This window comes from Spea bombifrons, chromosome 2, assembly GCF_027358695.1.
Source record: "Spea bombifrons isolate aSpeBom1 chromosome 2, aSpeBom1.2.pri, whole genome shotgun sequence".
NCBI lineage: Eukaryota > Metazoa > Chordata > Amphibia > Anura > Pelobatidae > Spea > Spea bombifrons.
The window spans coordinates 115,149,238-115,173,710 of record NC_071088.1 but is presented as its reverse complement, the minus strand read 5'-3'; the positions used below and the strand labels follow the sequence as shown (position 1 = coordinate 115,173,710).

The 24,473-nt window shown below is 39.1% G+C and overlaps 1 protein-coding gene across 2 annotated transcripts; it reads left to right on the top strand.

The window, feature by feature from the left end:
- Positions 1–350: 350 nt before the first annotated feature.
- On the top strand, positions 351–23,896 carry CTDSP2 (CTD small phosphatase 2). 2 transcript variants are annotated; one of them, XM_053455788.1, is made up of 8 exons: positions 353–876; positions 13,570–13,718; positions 14,623–14,661; positions 18,181–18,282; positions 18,521–18,577; positions 19,364–19,456; positions 20,255–20,440; positions 22,740–23,896. In XM_053455788.1, exons 1-8 carry the CDS (start codon positions 816–818, stop codon positions 22,863–22,865), a joined length of 813 nt encoding a protein of 270 aa, XP_053311763.1. In that variant the 5' UTR covers positions 353–815; the 3' UTR covers positions 22,866–23,896. The 2 variants fall into 2 exon arrangements, with proteins under 2 accessions (XP_053311764.1, XP_053311763.1); XM_053455789.1 differs by lacking the exon at positions 14,623–14,661 and having other exon boundaries at positions 351–876.
- The last annotated feature ends 577 nt before the right edge of the window (positions 23,897–24,473 follow it).

The window sequence follows — 24,473 nt, the reverse complement described above, 5'->3', positions numbered from 1 at the left end:
ATGTATTTATCACCCTGGGTTCATGTAAATGCTACAGCAAAGAACAGCGAACCCTGCTCTGAGGGAGCTGCTTCTTATTTAAATGTCCCTCTGCTGGGCGCGAACAGGTTAACGGGCATGGGGAATTCAGCTTAATCTTGCCCCTGTCATGGTGTTTGTGCCAAAAGCAGCGTCCCTCGCTGCATTAGTCCAAATGCACACAGCAGCGTATGCACTGGAATGTACTTAGATAAACACTGCATAGTAAAATACCTCCCTTTTTATACTGCCCACAACCCTGCCAGCCAATCACAGCTTCGCGCGGTTTCAAGGCTCCCCCATCACTCTGCCCTGCACTAGGAAAACAAAGCTTAATTTCCACGAAATCTTTTATTTTCCCGCCTCTGAAGATCATAGCTTTTAATTGCGAGCCAAGCAAGGGCCCCGGGGTCCAGCTGTAACGAGGGTCGGAGCGTACAAGAGGCCGATCCGGGGAGGTTGTTTATCTATAGTATTGGGGGGACCTTGAAACGGCCGATGTCCCATTTCCTCTGTTGTTTTGCTTCTTTTTGCACAGCGTTCTCCATGTTGAACCAATTCTGAGATTTGGGTTGGGACCTGCCTGTGTATGTATGTACGGGCTGGGGAGGGGGTTTTTATTTATTTATCGCAACGTTTATGTTTAGAGATCCCAAAGATCTTATTGTAATAGAACCAGAATCAGGGATTTAAAAGAAAAAAACACCAAACAACCCAGTTAGAGTAAAGAAGCGGAGAGCTACAGGATTCCGATCTGGAAGAAGAAGAGATCAGCACTGGATCTGTGCAAGTCTTAGATGGAAAGCAGCTGTATCACTCAAGTGCAGAGAGAAGAGGCACTGGTGCACCCCAAGCAAGGTAAGGAGAGAATACTGCAGCTCTTCGCTAGCCCGTCATCACTTGTTGTGTTCCCCCATCCCCGGCGTGTATACATTATCTTTACATTCAGTATGGGGAGCGATCATCTAAACTGTGCTCCTAGATCTCCCTTTTTCTGCTTTTTGCCTCTAGTGATGTCACTGTGCACTTTATATTATATACATTAACAGAATCCAGAATGAGTGTGTTTGAGTGTATGTGTGTGTTTGTACACATTAGCCAGAGTCTACTGTTTGTATGATTGTAGCAAAACAATCATGCGTGTTTAAAAACATGCAGTCTGTATGTATAAATATTTGATTATTTTAATTATGCAATCATATTTTCTGTTCTGTCTGGAGAGAAGTGGAAAAACATCTCAGTCCTGCCCCCTCCCTATCATGTTAGGGGTGTGCTTAGTACACATTTTAAATAATGCTGCCTCTTAATGACTTGCTTTTATGGGAACAACAAGCCTGGGGATTATTCAATAAGCAAATGCTCACACATTTCTCTGTTACTGATTTCATATCAGTATATATGATTTTATATCATGTATATATGTGTGTATACATATATATATATATATATATATATATATATATATATATATATATATATATATATATTGTATATTTGTAAAAATAAGTAAAAACAAATATATAATCTCCCATAGAACTCTCTTGTTTTACTAGAGTCCAGTAAGTATATCGATTTAAAGTGTTGCAACTAACCCATGGATCTCTGGTAAGGTTCATGTGGCCCCTAACACAATTCCTGCTGTGCCCATCCATAATGTTGATTAACTATTGCAATGCCAGGACCTGTGTTCAGTGACCATCCATCAGCTAGCTAGCCATTTGAAGTGTTGAGAATCCTGTAGCCTTAGATGGTTACTATTTGCTTCGTTTTGTTACTTTCTTGCAAGTCTCCGTCAAATGCCAAGCGCTGTTCTGTTTATACACGGTTTAAAGGTTAACCTCCTTTTTTAGTTTGTATGAAGACATTCACTGGTTTGTGCAGCTGCCTCTTACATCATCTAGGCGTCTTTCGATGAGCAGAGGGTTAATTTATTCCACAGCTCCTGCAGTGTGTTCTGTAGGTAAAGGGTTAATTTATTCCAAAGCTCCTGATCCATGAGCATTGAAATGGGGGGGGGATCTGGGATGTAGGCGATCAATAGTTTTCTTTGTTAGTTTATGCAGTCTACAGAGGTCCAAATATTTATCTAAAATTGGGCTACAACTCACATATTCCTCAGCCAAAGGCATTGTTGAACTAAAGCTGTATACCTAATTTTGTGAAATTGTAGGGTGTTTTTTTTGTTCTTTTTTAAATTTAAGGTGTAGAGCCCTTTTACTGGAGGTGCACCATAGCCTGGCGCTGTAAGTGTTAAAATCGTGCTGTGCCATACGCACAAAGTGCTCAGTGCCATCTGCTGCCTGGTGTTTGGGTTTCTGCGGTAGGTATAGAAAATTGTCATGGAAGATGTTTTGTATTTGCCCTTCATTACAGTTTAACCAAAACAAACACTCGATTCCTGGCATTACTCGAGTATCTTAGCGCGCCTCTCCATTTTTGTTGTTTGCACCCAGATAGGAAGCTATTCCGCTAACAAGCTTCATGTGTTCGACGATAATTCTGAAAATAATAAGGATTTCTAATGATGTTTTTTCAATTCAGATCAAGGGAGTTGTGGTAGGAATCTAGAGGATTCTATAAATGTCATTTTCTGCCCCAAACCCACTCCTCATTGTGTTGCTCTTTTTTATTGACACTTGTTGATTGGCATGGCCCATCAAATCATCGGTACATTTTGAACAAAGGTGTAAAAAAAAATAATTTAAATAATATGGATCAAAATGGGAAAAACCACACGTCAGGCTTTTATTACCATAATCATTATAGATAAAGGGTCCTAAGCACTTCTTGTTTTGGGTCGTCTTGGTCTAATAATGTGTTAATTTGCATAACAACTACTCCTTTATTGAGCTGTTGTGACATTTGATGGGCCGTCGTTAATACGTTTTAAATGATCCCTGTCTGATCATGTCTGAAGAGAGCTGTTTACTGTGACGGGCCTGGTGCTGGAATGGTTAAATAGATGAATGCAGTAACAGATTTCTGTACCGTTTTGGTACAGATGTATATGATGTAATTCCAATGCCTGCCAGCATTTTTCCTTTGCCATAGTGATGGGATTCTATAAATAATTTGTAATCACATTAACTTAAAGTAATTTTTTTTTCAGAGCTGCGTGGGGGTGTACAAAATGAAGAAGCCAGGAAAGGATATATCTTATTTATTTATTTAGCACCATACTACTATATGATATTGCATGTATAAACAGGACATATGTAGTGCGTAACATAACAATAATCTCGATTTATATAAACCAAAATGTTGACACTTCTCTACCAGATGACTTCTCCAAACACGACTGATGCACAGTTGATATATATATCTGAGCAGGGCCACCCGATGCCAGTTTTTAGTTTACAGTAAATAAAGACTATCGGATAGCTTGTTACTTCCGTAACGACAGTCATCGTACAATACTGTGAATTTAGCCGATAGCTTGTTACACCCTGACTTGGCAAACCGTTCTGGAGCTCAGGAGACTGGCGTATTTGGGTGCATGATTTTGTTTAAGAGCCGAGTAAAGGGCACATCCATAGAGATCTATAGGAAATAGACACCAGGAGCTGTATTATTAATTATAACTCCCCTTTGGATTAAATTACAAAATGTTCATTTTATTGCCTGCGCCAGATGTGGGAACATGGTGGTAATTTCACGACACAAGACCTACCAGGGCGAAGTTGTATAAGTTGAATTGACTCCTGCAAAAAAAAGGACAAAGTAATGAGTATTTTTAACTGGTCACTAAGATGACTTTGGCTCCAGTTATAATCAACCATCAACACAATGTGAATAACTGTATATCATGGTTGTCCACAGGTAGCCCTCCAGCTGTTGTGGATCTATATCTGCCATGATTCTCAAACATTCATAGCACTCCCATTGCTCTTGTTGGGGTTTATGGGAGATACATTTGCACAATAGCTAAAGAACCGTGTCTTCCCTTAAAGTAGATGATTTGGTACCGGAACCGCTTTTTATATGAATGCATGCTTTATGATGAAGCCCAACCCCTTTGCCGTTTCTAACGCCCCAAGTAGTTGACTCGGATGAGATGAACTTCGTTAAATACAAAGTCACAATAGACACTACTGAGATAGACACTACAGAAGAACAACAACCTAATGTCGACTAAAACTTAATACACCCTTTCAGAAGAACATTGCTGTTTCCAGTTGAGTATTTCAATTGTATATATAATGTATGTATGTTTGTGACTGTTTTATTGGAAACTCCCATAAACATATTTCTAATACAAAATGTAATTGTTCAGCAAAAATCTCATTTGTGAAAGCCGGTTGACCAGGGGACATAGCGAGCGCACTCTGTATAGTTACTGCATCACCAAGGAAGAAAAAACGTTTTTAGCACGCCATTAACTGAAAGCTTCCGCTTTGGCAAATCCTGTACGTTCTTGTGGATGCTTTCATTTCACACAATAGTGATAGTTCATTTCTGGCTGTGTTCACCCGACCGCTAAGGATTTCATCATTCGCGTTAGTTTTGCGGATATGATGTCAGCAAGAGACTTTTGACATTGGCGTCTGAGCTCCTGTTAGTCTCAGCATCTTTTTTGGAACCCATGATGTTTATATCATCTCTGAGTTTGTCGGAGAAGTTATTTATTCATCACTTCTTTTGTTTGCAGTAAAACAAAACAGGGAGTACGGGCATACACGTCCCGCCATCTTGCTGAAAGATGAAACGCTATTCAAACAGCTGATGCTCCCTGCTAGCCCTTCCCCTGTCATTGGCCATGTTGGATGTAGAGCTTTATTTATGGATAAGGTACACATTTGTATCTTAGAATCTTGTATGTTGTTTAAAACAAACAAATACCAGGAACCTACTGATATCATGGAGAAAAAAAAAAACAATCCTAAAATAATACAACATGATATTCTTCTAATCATGGGTGTTACACCCAGTAAATACAATACAGCCCAGTTCCAACAAGTATGTTATTAAATGTTACGTACACAACTCCAGTCCATGAGGGCCGCTAACAGGTCACCGTTTTTGGGTATTCCATCTTAAGCCTTTGACATTTCAATGGCAAAGGAATTAATCTAAAAAGGTTTTCAATAAGACCATTCCTACCATGATGCAATTTGTTATTTTAAACGAAGAGGAAATGACCTGTCTTAAACACAAAGTTCATTAGATTTTAGACCCCCAAGATCGACCTTGTACTTTAGCCCTCTGGCTGCGTTCCCAAAAATAAGCGCATGCAGAAAAAAAGACATTTTATCAGGACTGGACAAGTATATGGGGAGTTTAGCAGCCAGAAAGGAATGCATCCAAGGACTAGCTAAGGCACCGGCGGTAAATCTTAACTCCTGAAAAGCAGATACTATTAACTAGCATTGAATAGAGATACTTCTAAAAATGCTCTGCACTTTTTTTTGGTTCTTAATTTGTGTACAAGACTGATATCCTGTGTGCTAAATATAGGTATCGGTATGGGGTTTAGATGTAATATAAGGAATGATAAGGAAGGGGGGGATATGATAGAAACATTTCAATACTTAAAGGGAATCAACAAGGTAAAGGAAGAGAGTTTATTTAAAAGGAGAAATACTACCACAACAAGAGGACACAGTCATAAGCTAGAGGGGCAAAGATTTAATGGTAACATCAGAAAATATTACTTTACGGAAAGGGTAGTGGACGCATGGAATAGCCTTCCAGCAGAAGTGGTAGATGTAAATACAGTAAAGTCATTTAAGCAAGCATGGGATAGGCATAAGGCCAAGCTAGATATAGGATAAGGGCAAGTACTAAAGGAAAGTACTCAGAGGTTGGGCAGACTGGATGGGCCTACTGGTTCTTATCTGCCGTCACTTTCTATGTTTCTATGTATATATATATATATATATATATATAATATAATATATATGTGTCCCCAGCAGGTGACTTCATATAGAGTCCTAAATAACTTCCTATAGTCTTGCTATAACAAGGAATAGTACCCGCTGCCCATTGCATTGTGGATTTTGTTATTATCAGGGCAGACCTTCTCAATTTGGATGTTTAGGAGAATCCCACTTTGCTTCCAGTATCGGGGCTGTCTTTAAGAGACAACTTTGAAATATCATCCCTTTAACAATTTGAATGGAATATGACTTGCAGTTTAATTAGGGTAGATTGTTGGTATAAAAAAAAAGAGAGAAAACCAACAATAATGGTCAAGCTAGCTAAGAGGCAAAAAGCCATTATTGGTTTATGATGTCCCTTCACCAAGTAGGTGAATAGGCTCCATGATATTTCTGTCCTCTCTGTTAAGATCTCCTTGATCATCTTCTCCTCTGTGGACGTTGATGTTGTATTAGATGGCCAAACAAGTTGGTTTGTCTTAACAGCATCATATTGCAGCTGAGTTTAATACTGAAGGCATTAAGTGCTCGTGCTCCTACCTGTTTATAGTAACACCCATAGGCTTTGTTTTACAGGTCGGTGGTTCAATAATTTTTGAAGGGGGCACCGTCTCTGTAGATTGAAAACTTTACAAAGTTCAAATTGCTGAAGTGCGTTCCAAGCGGCTTGCAATCTTGTAAGCGTGTTAGGATTTACTTAGGTTCCTGTTATCATTCAGAGGCCTGTTTTTACCCCCTCCTCTATTATTTGTAGCTAATAGGTTCCTTATGTGGTGCTTCTTAAGAGCTATCTGTGGCCAAAGGTTCCTCTGTAATTTCTACTTTTCATCAACTTTTTGTTTTCACCCCCACCCATTACGAGAAACTTAGAAGGGCTTTGAAGAAAAGTTAATGATAAGGATCAGGCGAGTACAGAGCAAGAATGTGCCGGAGCTGATAGGAATTTGTGGTATTTTAGCGGCTCATCTGCTTGAGTTTACCCATAGTGCTCTTTCTGTATATTATTCTAATCCCTTGTGACGGGGTTCAACCCAGGAGTGTGCCAAAGCATAATGGCTGTCCTAGATACACCTAGAAGACACCATTTGAAGTACTATGTAATTTTTTTTTATTTAAAACACCCTCTTTCAGTTGTCTGTAGATCACACAAATTATACAATAAAAAAATATAACTATATATAAAACTGTACGTGTGTGTGAATGAATATATTATATATGGCAAAATATTTAATTCACAATGAATTTGCCTGTAAAAGGGGATTTCCTGGACTCCCTATAATGCACTAGAGGGTTTATTGACTAAAGGGAGAGTTGTGGTTTTACTCACATTATTCATTATAAAGGGCAAGTTTCTCCAGCAAAAGGCTGAGCTGGCCCTGCTTAATGTGTAAGTCAAATTATTGAGCTTTCTTCACACGTTGACTATGCATTATACAGGGTCGGCCAACCTTCTCCTGCAGCATAATCTTGCTGGGGTTTGGACCTTCATATTGAATAGTGAAATCAAGGAACGCAACCCTCCCTTTAGCGAATAGACCCCTAATGGTCCTGGTGCTGTGCTATCTTGGTGTCTTTATACAAGGGGGCTTTTTTGCCATCTGTGTGGCCACAATTCTGTCATTGTCTCATTTGGGTGGATGGTTTGAGGGACTGTAGCAATGAGTTGGCTATCTGTTACACTACAAGCCGTTGGATGCAGGGCAGCTCTGTTCAGTCACAGGCACTTTCTGCGTGGTTTAATGAATGCTCCTTTTCTTCCTCGTTACCGTCTGAATTGCAGAAAGCCTGGGCTACTCCCTGACTCACAAAGTATGGTAGCTTCGGTAAAACGTCTGCCGGTAAACCTAGCTAACATTGCCTATCCTTAATCCTGACACGGGAGCCTAAGGATCTGTGGGATAGTTGAGTAACTTGCACAGAGGTGTTCTGCTCGGTCCTTAAACCGGCAGCCATATTATGTTTCAGTGAAGCTCGCCGATACCTTACAGTCAGCTAAACTATCAGGGTTTCCTTTAGAAATGCCGCTCTTTCGCTTTTTCCGGCAGCTGTCCTGTTAGTCTGGCAGCGTTGTGCTGGATTTGCACATAGGTGTGTAAATAACACATTGGAACCCTCGGCCATCTGTGCTCTTGGCACACTAGGCCGCTAGAAAAGCCATAATCCGATGTTAATCATATTAGGGACTTTAAAACATTAAATGTTCCCTTAAATTTCACTTGGTTTAGAACGTACGCACCGCTCGCTCCTTCTCGACCGTTTGCCAGCGTGCAGACATCCCCAGAAATCTAGGTTTAATGAAAGGCACTGGCCTGAGGCCCGTGGGCCGTGTTTTCATTGTATCTTGGCTTGTATTGATGTTGAGTTCTTTGTCCAGATCTACTTGTACTGTTGTGCTCTTCCTTCCTGTGCTCTTTTCATGGAGTCGCTTAGTCTATAAATAAAAAATAATCATAATGCTTCCTGTTCAGACCGAAGGAACACAAAGGCATGTCATGGATTTGCCTGTTTCGGGCCGTGTCGTCTCCTGGCATCCAGAATGGTGCATTTCTTATTTCTCTAGTCTTTATTTCCTTGCTACCTGACACTAAACGGCACGTTCGGCAGGATGATGGGGATTAAAGAACAACTCTGGTGCAAAGTGGCGCAGTCATTGGTTTCCATGGTTACTGCAAACTTGCTCAGTATTCATAACACCTAATGTTTCCCGCACCAACGTGACGCTTGGTAGTACGACTGGGGCGTCAGTGTGTTGATGCAAATCTCATTTTCTCAAGAATTGTCTATATTCTGGTACACCAAATAAACCAATGTAATGATATCTACAGAGTTTCCTTTTATTATCAAACAACGTACATGTGTCCTACATGGGATGGATATTCTGTGGGAGCAGCCAAATTAACATCCTATTTGTATGATTATTCCCCCCATTAACGTGTATATACCCCTCTTAAGTTAACTTAGTGGCGGACGCCGAGTTAGGTAGGAGGAGGACGGGACTTGTGCCGGATCCCTGTTTTCCTGAGCACTGTGCGTCCTAATTTAAACCAGACAACTCCGTAATACTAATTAAAAGTACCTCCAGCTTCTGTTACCTGCCATTTCAACTCATTTAGCTTAATGCTAAAAGCTGTAAAGGTGACGGATTCTACTTTATGGTTCAGGCTTTCTTGTGTCCCACCTTGCGTTTTCAGCGTAGTAATGGAGCGTAGCAGCCACCTGCCTCGGCGCTCTCTGATATTGTATCTGAAAGACAGATTGACTAACCATCTGTCTCCTAAATGCTATAGAGAACACAGCCAGCTCCCCTTTCTTCTCTTCCGATAAATTATGTATACTTAGTGTAAGTGGTGACAAGAGGACTTTTTTCGCCTTATTTTCTGCAAAGCCTTGGGAAATTAAGATATCTAGTATTTGCCTTATCTCGCTTAAGCCGGACCCACGTGTGAAAATAGCATGTAAACATTATCAATACATCTTTTTACTAAAAAAAGGTCAAATTTTATTTTTAACATTTTATATCCGTTTTCCAATTACTGCAGCTGCTGTTCGTTAGGTTGCTAGATGTCATCCCTAAAACTGGATTGTTAAGCTTATTTTATTTGTACAGTTTTTAAAACATTTTTTTTTCTCCCTAAGAAATAAGAGATAAACTGAATTAATATAATCAGGAGCAGTACTGGTAATCTGAACAGTCCCGTTTCGATACATGGTTATGAAAAAAAATATTTTTTTACCTTATTTTGCAGTATAGTTAAAAAAGACAACCCCTTTATTGTGAAAACTTATGAAAAGGGTGGGTTGTTTTTATATATAATTTTTTTAATTATTTAATTTTTTTAGGTTAAATAAAAATAGCCACATTTACCTTTTAATAATCAGTGTAGAGTCGTGCTTAATTGCGGAGATCACAGTATTAATACAGTGCAAAAAGGATACAATAAGAACACAATTTTTAGGAGATGAGGATAATTAATATATTTTGACTTTGAATTTATTACCGTTATATATTCCATTTTTAATGGTATGCTTTCAATGTAATTGGCTGGTAATTTGCAACAAAGTGGTCATAGGGCAGTTAGTGGCAGTCTTCTCTGACAGTGTGTTTTTAGTTCTTTGGAGAATTAATTAGCTCTATTTTCATGTTTGTATGTCTGAATATACATTAATGCTGACACAATCTTCTTTTTGTATCTTCTGCAATAGAAAACATTGAAGTCTGTTTATTTTCCAGATTTCAGCAAATTCGCTCAGGCCTGCATCTTAATAGACTTTGCGTAGGAGGGTTAGTTTTGCTCTTAGCATAAACCCAACAAAGCTGCATAAATAGTTTATGAAAATATAAAAAAAACCCTGTAAATTGCCCAAGGAAGCATCTAAAGTAATCGGCGTTTCCGAGAAAACCAACCAGTTGGAGCCCTTTGGTCACCTTATTTTTTAGCAGGATTGGTTAGTGTTTCTTTAGAAGGCTAGGGGGTTAACCATACAAGTCATTGTTGATCTTCTTAATAGTTTATTTTAAAATAAACTTCTTAAACGCTTGTTACAAGAGAAGAAGGGTTCCAGAACAAAAGCGCTTCCAGTCTAGAGAAATATTGCGTAACTTTTTGCTGTAAGCATGTATCATTAACAAGCATGGGCAGCTCAGGTGGATCCCATAATATAAGACAATCGTATAGAAATTGTAGCTTTCTCTTTTTCATCTGGGCAAAGAGCTGTACTTGGCCCCTACCCCAGCACATGAACGAGAGAGGCTTGTTATGCTTCAGTCCCACTGCTCATGTGCAGCATTTCTTGGACTTGGTCATTATAGTTCCAGCTGGAAACTAGTGATCACCAGTTCATGAACTGGATGGCAACTGGTTTCTTGCTAACCAAAAGAGTGACTTAAACAAGTGGACACCACGTACCGAGATAAAGGTCAAATTAGTTTGTACTGGATGTTCAAGTTGTTCAAGAACGTCAAAAACAAAACAAACAATCATGGCACCTAGAACGCTAAAGAGTCACGGGTTCTAGGTGTCCAGAATCCTAAACACACTTGCATTGGACAAATTAAGTTGTGCGCTACCTGTTGTGTCCTCTTTTTGTGTTGTTCAGCACTGCCTAATGTAACAGTGCTACATGAATTCATGGATAACATGATGGGAACGAGACCGTTCTGGGGTAAACTCTCATCAATTAAAAGCCGCAGTGAGATGGATTCCTTCGGTGTCCCGCGTATTGAACTCCTTGACCGTGCCAGCAAGAGCAGCCATCAACCAGCGTCATTTACTAATGAGAATGAGAATCTGAGCGGGGGTGTACGTTTTTGCCCCGCAGATGGCATGGCGTGTTTACATGCACACGGTGAACCCCCTTGCTGGTTTTGCGAGGAGCTGTAAAACAGACCGGCATGCTGGGGTCGAATTAACCGCTGTCGCTGAGCGTCGGAGTTCAGTAATTGAGATTGTAATAGACATGTTGTTCCTCTCTGTCTCCCAGCTGTTCAGCGTTGAATCTATTTTCGTAGCTCAACACAAAGTGGAAATTCCTTCTCTACCTGAAGAGTCTTGTCTTCCTTCAGGGAGAAAAAGCAATGCGACGCGCAAAAGCATTTTAACCCCTCTCTTAGCCATAAAATGAACAACCAAGATAGATTGTAAGCTCTTTGAGCAGGGCCCTCCTCACCCGTTGTTTCTTTAAGTCCAATTATTTTACGTACTACTTGTTACGTCCTGTCTACCCATTGTACAGCGCTATGGAATATGATGGTGCTATATAAAACAAATAATAATTTTCTCCTTCCTCTTATCAATTAGAAAAGGACCCTCATTATTTGACAGTATTCGACCTGTACGGATTTGGAAACGCATTCCTAATTATATTTTGCTTTCTCTGCTTAGGGAACATATATCAAGGTCTTCACAGCCTTGGCTTACGATTGCCGGATGTGTCTAATCCACATGCTTTTCAAATTAAATACAATTAATAGCTGCTTGCTTTTCATCCTTGAACCGCATCTTGAAATGTATACTTCTGGCGGTACAGGCTGTGGTTTCTGTTAAGTTGTAAAATGACTGGTGGAAGCGTTGCATGGCAGAACTGGGTGCTGTTTCCACACACTGACGACGGCAGAACGGACAACATAGATGCCGATGGCTTGTCTGACATGGTAAAGCATGTAAATAAGACGACTACATGTGAAACAATAACCATGGGAACTTGTGAAACTTTCCTGCCGATTGCCTTTGCAGCAGGCAATCAGCCTCATCCGGTATTATTATTTACTGACGTATAGCACCACCATACACTGTAGTGCTGTACAATGGGTAAACAAAGCATGGCTAGTAGCGCATAACATAACCGGTTGTAATGCTCCCATAGGCTCCTGTCCAAACTACACAGGTTCTATGTCTATGCTTGACTTTAAAAACATTCATCCACCAGTCCATATAAAAGATACAGATGGGTGAGGCAATAAGCACAATGCGGTAGCAATGGGTACTAGTTGCGGAATACATCGTATTATTAAATGGGTTAATAATACCTCTATGATTGTTCCCCTATTATTAAGGAGAAGTAAAATCTGCATCCTTACCCAGGCTCGTGAAGGGGAAATGTATGAATATTGAAATCTCACCAGCTGACGTGATGATTTTAAGCGTTTAATCTCTTTTTGCCTTCTACCATATCAATAAATGTTGTTTATATAAATGGTGTAACCTTGATTGCAAGCTCCTGGGGCACATGCACTGGGAAGCCCTGTGGTTCATTGTGGCACAAACAATACTAAATTCTGGTTATTACATTTTAATTTAACAGATTCCATAGCACTATTATAATAGAGGAAAGTTAAAATCAATGATAATAAGAGGGTTCTGGTCTATACGTTCATGTGTTAGATAGCAACATATTCCATGACGCTGTAGAGTTCATGGCTCGGAGGTGTTGGTGGGAAAAGCTGCTTATGGGGATTTTACAATCGGAAGTAAGAGATTATTGTAAAGAAGTCACAAACATGGCGGATTTACTAATAGATGACAATCTGTTTCATTTGTGTTCATGTTTGTGATCTTTATAAATCGGCACAGGCGTTTCTGCCGTCCAACATTTCACAGCGTCACTGAAATCATATGCGACACACACCATATTTTAAATGATATCCTTCAAATGTGCAGCAAAAAAGGATTTCTTTCTTTAGAGGTGGGAGAGGAAGGGGGCTGTCATGGAGGTAGAACCAGTGATAACAGGGGCTTAACGGGCAATCGGACATTTCATCCAGCTGCGTTGGGAAGCCGGTGCTTCTATGATTCCATCCTGCTAAGAAGCTGGTTAAGCATGATGGGGAGAACAAATCACGGATCTGTCTGTTTTTGGCCCATTGTATGTCAAACTTTCACTCCGCCAGTAAAGTTACGTGCGGGTCCCTCCCCGCCCCTTCACATATTCATAGACGCAATACAGGACCGCAGCCCAGATTGCCCCCTAGTGGTGGTGTTTATGTTTGTATGTTTTTTTTCCCCTCTATAAATACCGTACTTGACTAAAACATGTTGCGAATGAAATATGCCTGCGGAAGAGCGTCACGGATCTCACACATTTAATGTTATTGCTGTCTGATGATCACATAATGTTCACACACTGGCTTTCTGTTGATCCTGCGTATTCACGTGATGCATTTTGTTTTCTCTTTCAGGACTGGTGTCCAAGTCCTCACCAAAGAAACCTCGGAATCGGAGCATCTTCAAGGCTCTCTTCTGTTGCCTTAGCGCACAGAATGTCAACCGGCCTGGGGGCTCAAGCGAGCCTCCTGCTCAGAAGGAGGATGCGCATCCTACACCAAAGGTAGATCAAGAAGCACCCCTACATATCATCACCGAATCCACAGCACATGTAACATGCAGGATATGTGAATACGTGTTATGGAGAAGGATCTATTTTGCAAATCACTGTTTTCCTTGGTTGCAAATAATAAGGGGTGACCAATAACAGGGTGATCCCACCGCAAACGTGTTTCCTGCACACACATGGCGCACTACAGTTTAATCGACAATTTGTTGCAAAAAAGGAGATTATGGCTGTTTTTCTTTCTTGTTGAAAATGGTCAGCTTCAGAGTCCAACATTCTGCCATATTTACCAAACAAAAGAGTGAGAATACAAACACAAAACCCCAACTCTATAATCGGATAGATTAAGTGGTGGCCAAAACACCCCCCGCATAAGCGTGGGTAAAATGGCTGGATATCCAGCCCAAATAAATGTTTATAATAAAAAAGAAGAGGGCAGGGTGTGAAATGGATTTTTGTGGAAGTGCAGTCTTCATACATCTTGGGTTGTAAAAAGTCGTTTTTTGCCCCGTGTCCTTGTCTTTCTTTGTAAATGTGGTGCTCAGTTAGTGTATCTTGCAAAGCCTGGATTTTTAGATCCTCATTTTTTTTTGTTACTTTAGTCCTCTAGTCCATAAAGCATGACCTAGTCCTATTCTTCCACTCCTATTCACCGATGATTTACATTAACCCTTTGTGCTACAAAATGCTTCTTCAATATGTTGCACTGTCTTTTGGCGCTGGAATTGTTAAGTGAAGCTGAACCAACCCAGTTCATAGGCCATTGCATCTCTTTACACCCCATCCCTGCTGTTTGTGCTACTTTTAACCCTTTCAGTACCCGACTGTCTTACTGTGTAGCCTGGCTCTCTGCAGCTCAGCAGATCTCATTTCTGAAATACCATCTTGTCTCTGTTTTCAGTCGGATTTACTCCAGTGCCTTCAGTATCAGTTCTATCAGGTATGTATCTTCTCTGTGCCCGCCTGCATACTTGGCATCATGTTAACTAATTAACACCCAGCAAACTCCATTATCTGCAAATTTGAACGAGCCAATCTCTGTTAGGGCTAAATTGAACATCTCTTGTAACAATTTGCTGGTAATCTCCCTCCCTATTGAAGTTAAATTGACTTTTTTTTTAAACTAAACTATAAAGAATAAGTAATAGTGCCAAACAACACAGCCAATTCAATATATAGTTTAAATAGCCAAATATACTTGTATACATGAAAAGTATTCTGCCCAGAGTAGTCCTTATACAGAACTTGATCACATGGCAGCAGTAATTACTTTGTAGCCATATACATTACCACAATGCATATAGAACATCCTGTATGCTCTCTTTAATCCTTGTTTATCCTTATTTCACTACCAAAACCCCCAATCCTTTTTAATTTTCATTTTTTTTTTAAATTATGCACAGTTAGGAAAGCCATTGAATACTGGTTGACCATGAACACCATGCAAGCTTTATATAATTAACAATCGGCATTATCATTTTGCTTTTTAATCCATGGTATAGTAGACCTGACAAATACAAAGGTTTTGTATGGAAGGACTACCTCTTAAAGTAATGGTTTTCAACTTCACGCCCTGAGAGTAACAAACAGGAAACATTTTTTTGAATATCCCCGCTCAAGCAAAGGCATCTCAATTTAAAAATCCACAAACTGGCTTGTTTTAGGTAAGGGTATACAGAATACTGACTAAAGTGAAGTGGTCTCCTATACATCTGGTGTCGGGGGTTTGCATTGAGTACCTTATAACATTTTATTTTTATTTATGTAGCGCCAACAATTTTCACAGCGTTTCCTATAGTCCACACATCACATACATCGGGGCATGACAAAACTGAAACTGAAAGATCACGGCAAAGCGATAAGTTACTTAGAGGGACCTACATGCACGTTTACAATCTATAAACATTGTGCTAGTGAAATATCCGGTAATTTTATGTATATACACATAGTTGCGTATCTGAAATTACATTGTCCTTCAAGTTCTGTCATAGAATTCATGTGTTAAATTCTGTATACGGGAAGATAAGAAGCCTACCAGGCAGCCGTATTTCTATTATTTCTATTAATTTGCTAAAAGCCTGGCTAGCACAGTGTGTGTGTGTGTGTGTTTTGTATGTATGTGTGTGTGTTTTGTATATATGTGTGTGTATTTCTTTTAATAGGGAAGACTAACATTGAATGTTCACTGTTGGGTTAATTCATAATACTGATTATTCTCCACGTTCTTCAGGAGGGCTAATTTATGATATAGAATATATAGCCCTCTCCAAATGACACTGTAGCCTCATTCCTGATGATGGCGATGGTTGTGAGGTTTTTTTCTTGTAACATTTAATGTTCTACCTGAACCATCTCTGCATCTGATTATCTTACTGGGTAGGAGCATTCACAATAAAGTCTTTTCATGCAAAATGATATAGGATGGGCCGCCCATACATAAAGGAAACCAAATATTGTGCCTGTATTTAATGTTTTTATTTTGAGTCGGACCACTTGGGTTTCTAGATTACTTAGTAGTTTAGCTACTAAGCCCAGGATTAAATATATTGACGTTGGATATTGTTTTCTAAAGATTGTGAGTTTACCGGCCCTTTCTTTTATTTTTTATGTGTACAGCAATAAAAAAAAAATATATTACATTTTCTAATTTGCAAATATTTCCTTATATATATATATATATATATATATATATATATATATATATATTTATATATTTAAATATTTCACCTCAAAGAAACCATATTAGAACCAAGGCATTACTTGTCTTCAAAGAAGTATTTTTTTGTGTTTTTATTCCCAAATCCCATCCCCATTTTTTTTTCTCATTCTCATTTGTTTTGTGCATAATTCATAAAAATCAAGAAACCGGTATATGAAATGCACCTTCTTCAATAAGCTTCTTCCACTTGCACTTTTAATGCTTCAGCCAGTGGGACCGAAGAGGTGGCTCAGCCCGCTGAGACTCCTGCCTGGAAGCATCTGCATGGGTCTAACCCCGGCTAGCTCTGCTCACTTTATCTTCATCTTTTCAAGGTAGATAAAATGAGGACTGATGATCATTTTCGGTGATATCTCACTTTATTCATAAAATATCTTCAAGATGAAATAGAAGTCAAAATAGCATTTTTTTTTCTCCTTTCCGTACATAATATAGCTAGAGTTCAAGGCTACTACTCCCATAAAACTGTCCCTAGTGTTTTAATTGTTGTTTTTTTATTTGTTTATATTTTTTAAGATATGCTACTTTTTGTAGAAATGTGTATATGAAACATGCACAAAAATGGGCAAACTGTTATTAAAGACTTTTTTACATACCTGCATTTTGCACAATTGGTAATGCGGACTTCCGCCCGCTTGGTTCATCTCCCAGCATGGTGGTGCACGTCTCGCTTCCGTTAATCTAGCGTATATTCTGTGATTCAAACATTTTACAAAAGCAGAAATGTAATTTTATAGTGAGGAAAGGTAAAACAATATACATCAGCTCATCTTCTAGAACTGATCTGTGAAAAAATGGGTTCTGTGAACCTCTGGAACAAGATATGGTAGATAGCTTGTTCCAAAGGTTCACAGAACCCATTTTTTTACAGCTGGGTTCTAGAAGATGAGCTGATCTACATTGCTGATCTAAGTATGTCTTCATTATTTTTTTATTTTATTTATTTTTGTTACAAAAATGTAAATCTTCCTCCCCCCGCTGAGTATTACATCCAGGTGTGATGTAGACCTGTTGAGTGGCTTTAACACAACCGGGCAAACTTGCAAAATAAATCCTTTTCCACTTGCATCTGTTTACAGTTAAAAACGTACCAGTTGGCATTAGCGTAAATTATATTGGTAACTGAGGGTGTTGGTGTGAGCATTTGTCTTTTTATTGCTTAACTTATTAAAGAGGACCTGTCACCCATAGCCGCTTTTGTATATTGAAGCTGCTGTTGTACCTGCTCTGTTGAAATGAACCTTTTTACTGAATACAACATTAGGCCAGACCCTTCCCAGAAATAATTTTAGTGTTTGTTAGATTTTATATTATAGGTTTCTGTGAGAGGATTAAAACAGCTAAAAAAAAAATAAATCGTAAAGTTTAAAATAAAAGGCCTATTTGCATTCAATATAATCTAAAAAAAAAACAAAAAAAAAAACCAGTTTCTAGGTAATTTGGCCCCACATAGCCAGATTTTGGTGCATGTTTCACATGTTGTAAAGTGTGTTTTTATATTTTTTTTGTTTTGTTTTTTTTTTTGCTGCTTTATTTTTCAAAAACATGCTTGTAATAGACTTCCGCTAAAATGTGTGTTTTAATTGCAAAATTTTTTTTAACCTTTTTTATGTGTTTATTGTAAAGCTAAGTTGTGTGTAAAATAACTTTTCCTCACGTTGTTTGTGTAATGGACATTACCCCATAATGTTGTCTTAAACTACTCAAATAGGTAACGGTGTTTATTTCCTTTTGTTGTAGATCCCAGGTACCTCTTTACTACCAGAGGTAGCACCGAAAGACAAAGAGAAAATATGCATGGTGATTGACCTGGACGAAACACTGGTTCATAGTTCTTTCAAGGTAAGAAGACTGTATTAAGTGATCGACAAAATAATTAAGCCAGAAGAATGGAAGATTTTAGTTAAAGCTTACCTCTTGGTCAGTATGTAAAACTTTGCATGTTCAAGGTCATTCGTGGAGATTTGTGGTAGGAAGATTCCACATTTAGAAGTGTTGTATACAAAATGCCTTATTAAGAATGTTACCATGCTTGTAAATGGCTGTAATGTATATAGTGACCCTTACCTTTTTTATTTAGCCAATCAGTAATGCAGATTTTATCGTACCGGTGGAAATTGAGGGAACCACACATCAGGTAAGAAGATTTGCATATTATTTTTTTTTTTTTTTACCTTCCTCACGTCCTCTCACCATGAAGGGCTGACCCAGGAGAACTCTCGTAAGAAGGGCTGAGCTGGCCCTGCATAATGTGTAGATAAGGAAGGTTTCCTTCATATCACTGATTGAGCTTTGAACCATGTGTGAAGATCTCTTGGAGGAGAACATCGCTAATGTTGACCCTCCTTAATGATACCTGGTTGAAACGTATACATATACTTATGTGAAGCTATAATCCAGTTGTTATCAGAGCCACTGTTTTTGTTTTATTTTCCATGTATTTTGCTATATTGGATTTCTATAGAAATCCATTGTCTGCAATGTTTTAGCATTCTTTACTGTGTGCTTATAGTGAAACTTAACAATAAAAGATGTAAAACATTGTGTTGATTTAAGTGTTTCTTTCTAGCGCTGGGTCATCAGGAACTGAAGTGGCTTCAGCCTGGTTCAAGTAATCCAGGATAGGCTGTTTCCTCGCAGTACGGCCTACTCTTGATTACTTGTTTCAGGAGGGAGCTAATATTGCATCCAAGTCGTGTTGGTTCAGTTAAATTGTACATTTTTTTTCCTTCTATTCTGAGATCCTACCTTACTGAGATATGTTCTCCTGACGTGCAATTACATACTCCACACATCCGCTCCATCCCTTTAACGATTATATCTTTAGAGAGAGAATGGCACTAGCATGGTTTCAGTACAAATAACCAGCGTTTGCTTGCCTCTAATAAAGTACTGTTTGCTTTTTTGTTTGTTTGTTCTTCAGGTGTATGTTCTAAAGAGGCCTTATGTGGATGAGTTTCTGGAAAGAATGGGAGAGTTATATGAATGTGTATTGTTCACAGCTAGCCTTGCCAAGGTATGTGGTCTCTCGTACCCAGCCTACGCTGATGTAAAACAAGATGCATGTTTGTTAAAATACATTAAAAATTAACAAATTGTGAAGTTTTTTTGTGCTCCTAATTTAGGAAACTTTTTAGTGTGCAATTTCATTTTTATCCCTGTTAGTGAAATCACAAGATAAGTTTTGCGTTATATAGTAATAACCCAACTTTTTGTAAGAAACAAGCCTCCGTAACTTATGTTAGTAACATTTCCAAACTCCCTTTACAGAATGATCTGTAGAAACAAGGATTCCGTGACTAGGGCTTAGTTTTGCTGTACCCTATTTGTCTTGTGACTGTACTGCTAGAATCTTTTGGATAATTAAAGATAAAAAAGTGTCCTTATTCAGACATGGATTTTCAATGTTTTGTTAAACAGTAGGACAAAGTATGTATGAAACTACCATAAAATAACGTAGTGGACCTTGAACCCCTGCAATATGAAGTCTTCTGTTGTGTTATAGGCTATTAAGGATAAAGTAGAGCGGGTGAAGAGAAGGGTGAAAGCCTCAGGACACACTTGATGGTTGCCACAGACTGCCACCAGTCTCAGCTTCCATGAAATTAGCTTTGTAAACTAAACAATTACAAAGATTCATAAACAAAAGTCACAAGCTATAGGTAGTTTTAATTACTAAATTCTATGACATTTTCCACAATGCTAGGTGGCAGGTAGGCCGTAAGAAACATATTAATAGTGATGTAGAAGGAATCTGTTTACAGTGAATCGCTTGTCTTGGTTTGTAATTAAAAAATTAATGATATTTTCCCAGTACGCTGACCCAGTCACAGACCTTTTAGACAAGGGAGGAGTCTTCCGCGCCCGTCTGTTCAGGGAAGCCTGCGTGTTCCACCAAGGCTGCTACGTCAAGGATCTTAGCCGCTTGGGGAGGGACCTAAAGAAAACAATAATTTTAGACAACTCCCCAGCGTCCTATATCTTCCATCCAGAAAATGCGGTAAGTTTTTCACAGCCTTTGGAGGAGATTAAAAGGGGGGGGGGTTATTGAAGAGAATAATTTACAGAACAGTTAAAGAATCTTTGTCTTCTTGTCTTAAAACTGATACCAGCATTTAAGTTGTCTGAGCACAATTTTATTAATGCTCAATTCACATTTTTTTTTCTTGCCCCACAACATTGTGAGTTCCATCAGAACTTAATTGGCCAATTTTGCTTTGTTCCAGTAGAGCAGAAGACGCAATTAGAGCGGGTTTTGTTTTGATTTCCGTTTTAGCTTGAAAGAAAATCAAATGATATAAAATACAACACATTTGTTTGAAACATAATGTGTTTAATATTTGTGACATACTGTCAGACATAGCCCTATACATGAAAATCTAAATTTGTAGAACTGCTTACATTCACAGAATACTGCAAAAAAATGTTGTCTCCACCCGTAATTACCCAATTTGTACAATAGCTGCAGGGCGGGCCCAAGACATAGTGCCGTCTGGGGCAAAGTTTGAAATGATGCCCCCCCCTGCCGACGCCACTGCTCATTATCTACCCTTCCTCTCCCTACCTTCTCATTATCTACCCTCCCCCCCTTGTACTTCACTTACCTTCCAACAGTCCTGCGGGGAGTCTTCCTTCTCTGCCGCGGTGCGCACTGCTTTACTGCTGAGCGCCGGAAATTACGTCATATTCTGGCGCTCAGCATTACAAGCCGGCACCAAGACCGAGCTAGAGGGCTCGCAGAGGAGAGAGGGGGCGCCGCGAGCAGGTGCTGACAACTTGATAAGCGCAAACCACTCGGCGACCCTCTCTCTCCTCCGCTTAAAAAAAAAAAAAGGCACTTGTGGCAGCAAAGTGGCGCCTGGGGCAATTGCCCCACTCTGCTCCATGGCAGGGCCTGCCCTGAATAGCTGATATCCATGCACCTTACGGTGATCAAAATAAAAAAATTGGCAGCGGCGTACTAATCTTTATTGTAAATTTATAAAAATAATTTCTCCAATCTGGCGGAAGCCACTTGGTACTGATGGCTTATGAGTGTAGACAGGTGAAGACAGTGTATTAGTAATGCTAGAAGATGTGTAGGTGACAATGATCTAATAATCTTTAATTTAAAGAGGAACTATTATCATATGCCAGAAACATACATGGAGTGAGCAAATTGAACGCCTCACTTTTGAGCCTCCAGGTATCTCAAAGGGAGATGTTATTGGCCAAAAAGACCTGGATAGTTACATGTTACCTAAACGTGATCTAGGTAATTCTCCTTAATTGTTGGCGCTATATAAAAAAAGATAATTTCCAGTTTAGTCTTGTGGTAGCCTCCCATTGTAAATGTCCTTGCAATGCAGTACAGTGTACTTCCAGCACATAAGGGGTTATGCACATTTGTTACCAGTCAGTCTCCGGAGATGTGTAGTTTTAGTTCTTGGAAGAACATTCCTCTAAAAGCCTGTACATTATGTTTGTCTCCAAATTGCTGCTATTATAATCTGGCAGACTGAGATTGTGTACAGACTACAGACTATTGATTGAGTCATTTTGGTACCTGTTTTTATTATCCCCCCACCCACGAGAAGAACCATGACCACCTCTGGGTGTATTACATAACTGCCTGCTTGTTTTTGTACAAATGTAGGTGTTCTGCACTTCTGAAAGCACAACTCGTCGAGGGAAATAATCTGTTACTTGTGTTTTTTGGCTTACGCGGTGATATTGCAGACAGATTGTATTGTGAAGCAATAAATCAGGTTGCTAGGAAACCATTAACAATGCCATATGTCTGAAGCTGACTGAAAACACAGATATAATCCTTTGAGTTCCAGAACATTATGTAGCCCAATGTTCCTCGGGTTTTCCATGCCTGTGGATCAGTCTAGAAGAGCACTCAACCAAAAGGACAGTCTGCGCCCTTTGCAGTTAGCAGAAATATACATAATCAAACCCAAAATATATGAAGGTTTTAATGAATAATGATGTGCCCATCACATATATATTGGGATCATCACTAACATACTCTATTCCACTGGGGGTCCAAGGGTTATTCGTGGGATCATTAATTATCGACAAAATAATTGTCTAAATAAATTTCTATTTATCAGATCCAAAATGGAGCTAATTTTAATGTTTAGAGAATCATTAAAAAGTCACTTTTTTTCCTGCATCTGCGGAAATTAATTGTGATGTTGCATTTTGGCTCTCATTGGGAGCTTGAGAATTTAAGATGAGAATTAACAAGCAATAAAATTATATAATTGCCTCTTGTTCATATTATTAACCAAACTGCCTCTTCTGCTCCCTAGGTACCAGTGCAGTCGTGGTTTGATGACATGGCAGACACCGAGCTTCTAAGCCTGATCCCTATCTTCGAGGAACTCAGTGACTCTGAGGACATTTATACAAGTCTTGGGCAATTAAGGGCGCCTTGAGGTTTTCATCACATGCCCTACTTTTTTTCAGGGGACTTTTTATATCTTAATACTCTTTTTAGTTTTTCTTTAAAAAAAATTCTCACACTCGCAGTGCCTTTGGCCTCGGAGGAAGAGGAACAGGAGGTGGAACTTGTGATCCGGCATACTGGGGACTTCTCATTGATTTGAGAACTAGTTTCCCCTCCAGCCTTCTTGAATGTACCAAGCAAAGCAGCTTAACACTCCTAATGGCTAGCATGTCTTGTATCATGCTGGCTCCGAATACAGGGATACAGTAATGCCATTTGGTGTACTGGTCGGAGAAGGTGTCCTTTTATTTGAAAATGGTACCATGTACCTACCTTACGTTTTTGCTGCAGCCCAGTGCTTTTTACTTTCATTGAGTTAGTCCCATTGTACATTGTTGAGGTACAACCATTCTGAAAGTGTACTGTTTTGATACTACTCGGTGAATGAACACACTGGTACTCTTGGTAACTGTTACTTGATAAAATGTGTGTGCGCATACTCTGGATCCCAATGTGCCCCAAATGATGATAAGGGCTTATGTCAAAGAGTAAGTGGCAATATTTGACCTTGCAAACCTGGGTCAAGAGTAATGCAAGCCACCATGTAAGACAAGAGAGGTGCTATTGCTCATTCTAGGTTTTGCTCTACCTAAAGGGAATGTGTCATATAAACAATTTAGAACAGGGTATTTGATCATGACAATGATCGATATATTGTTTTAACAGGCAAGTATAGATCAAAGGGGGAAACAAGTTCATGCTTGTTGGCAGTGCCCCCATTGGCATCATTTTGTGGCCTAATCTTCAGTATAGTAATCGTGCATTTCTAAGGTCAAATTGTAACATCACATCAAGGGGAGCAAACCTTTGGTTTCTTTTAAATACTGTTTATGTGATGTCATTTAATCTTAACACTCTGTTTCAATGGGATTCAATATATGCCAGTTATTGCCTTATGTTAAAGTTGGCTTTTTGGAGAGCAATGTCACATTCACAATTAAACAAGTAACCAATACACAATAGTGTCTTCCCTAGCAGGTTCCATTTCTCCAATTAACACAACGTCATTACTTTTTTTTTTTTTTTACCATGGAACCATCACCTGCGTCTAGAATCCCCTGAAAGCCTTCTGAGGAGATCCTAGAGTGTTTTTTCACTCACAGCATGAAAAAACATGAAATACCTTTAACAATGTTTGATTTTGTTAGTAATAGGTGGAAGTAAGTTTTTTTCACACCCTGAAAGCATTTGGGCAGCTACTACTAATCTACTGAAACCCGCACATGCCATTGCATATCTCTCAGGATTGTGAATGTTACAAATTGTTCTTCCATAGAATGTTAGCATTGTTTGTTTTCTAATTAACTAAAGGCAATTTTGGATGTTTGTATGCAGTAAGTGTTGGGCTCATGGTTGGCCCATCCATAAGGAACATTAGGTGCTTGTCTTAAACTTCTCTTTTATAAGGATGCAGTGGTTGGCTAGTGGGCGTGGCTTTGTTGACCACACCCTCTTTTAAGCACCCCTGTCCTGACCTTAATTTTTTTTTCCAGATTGGCAGAACATCGTATTGTTTAGGTTGAGGGATACCTGTGAG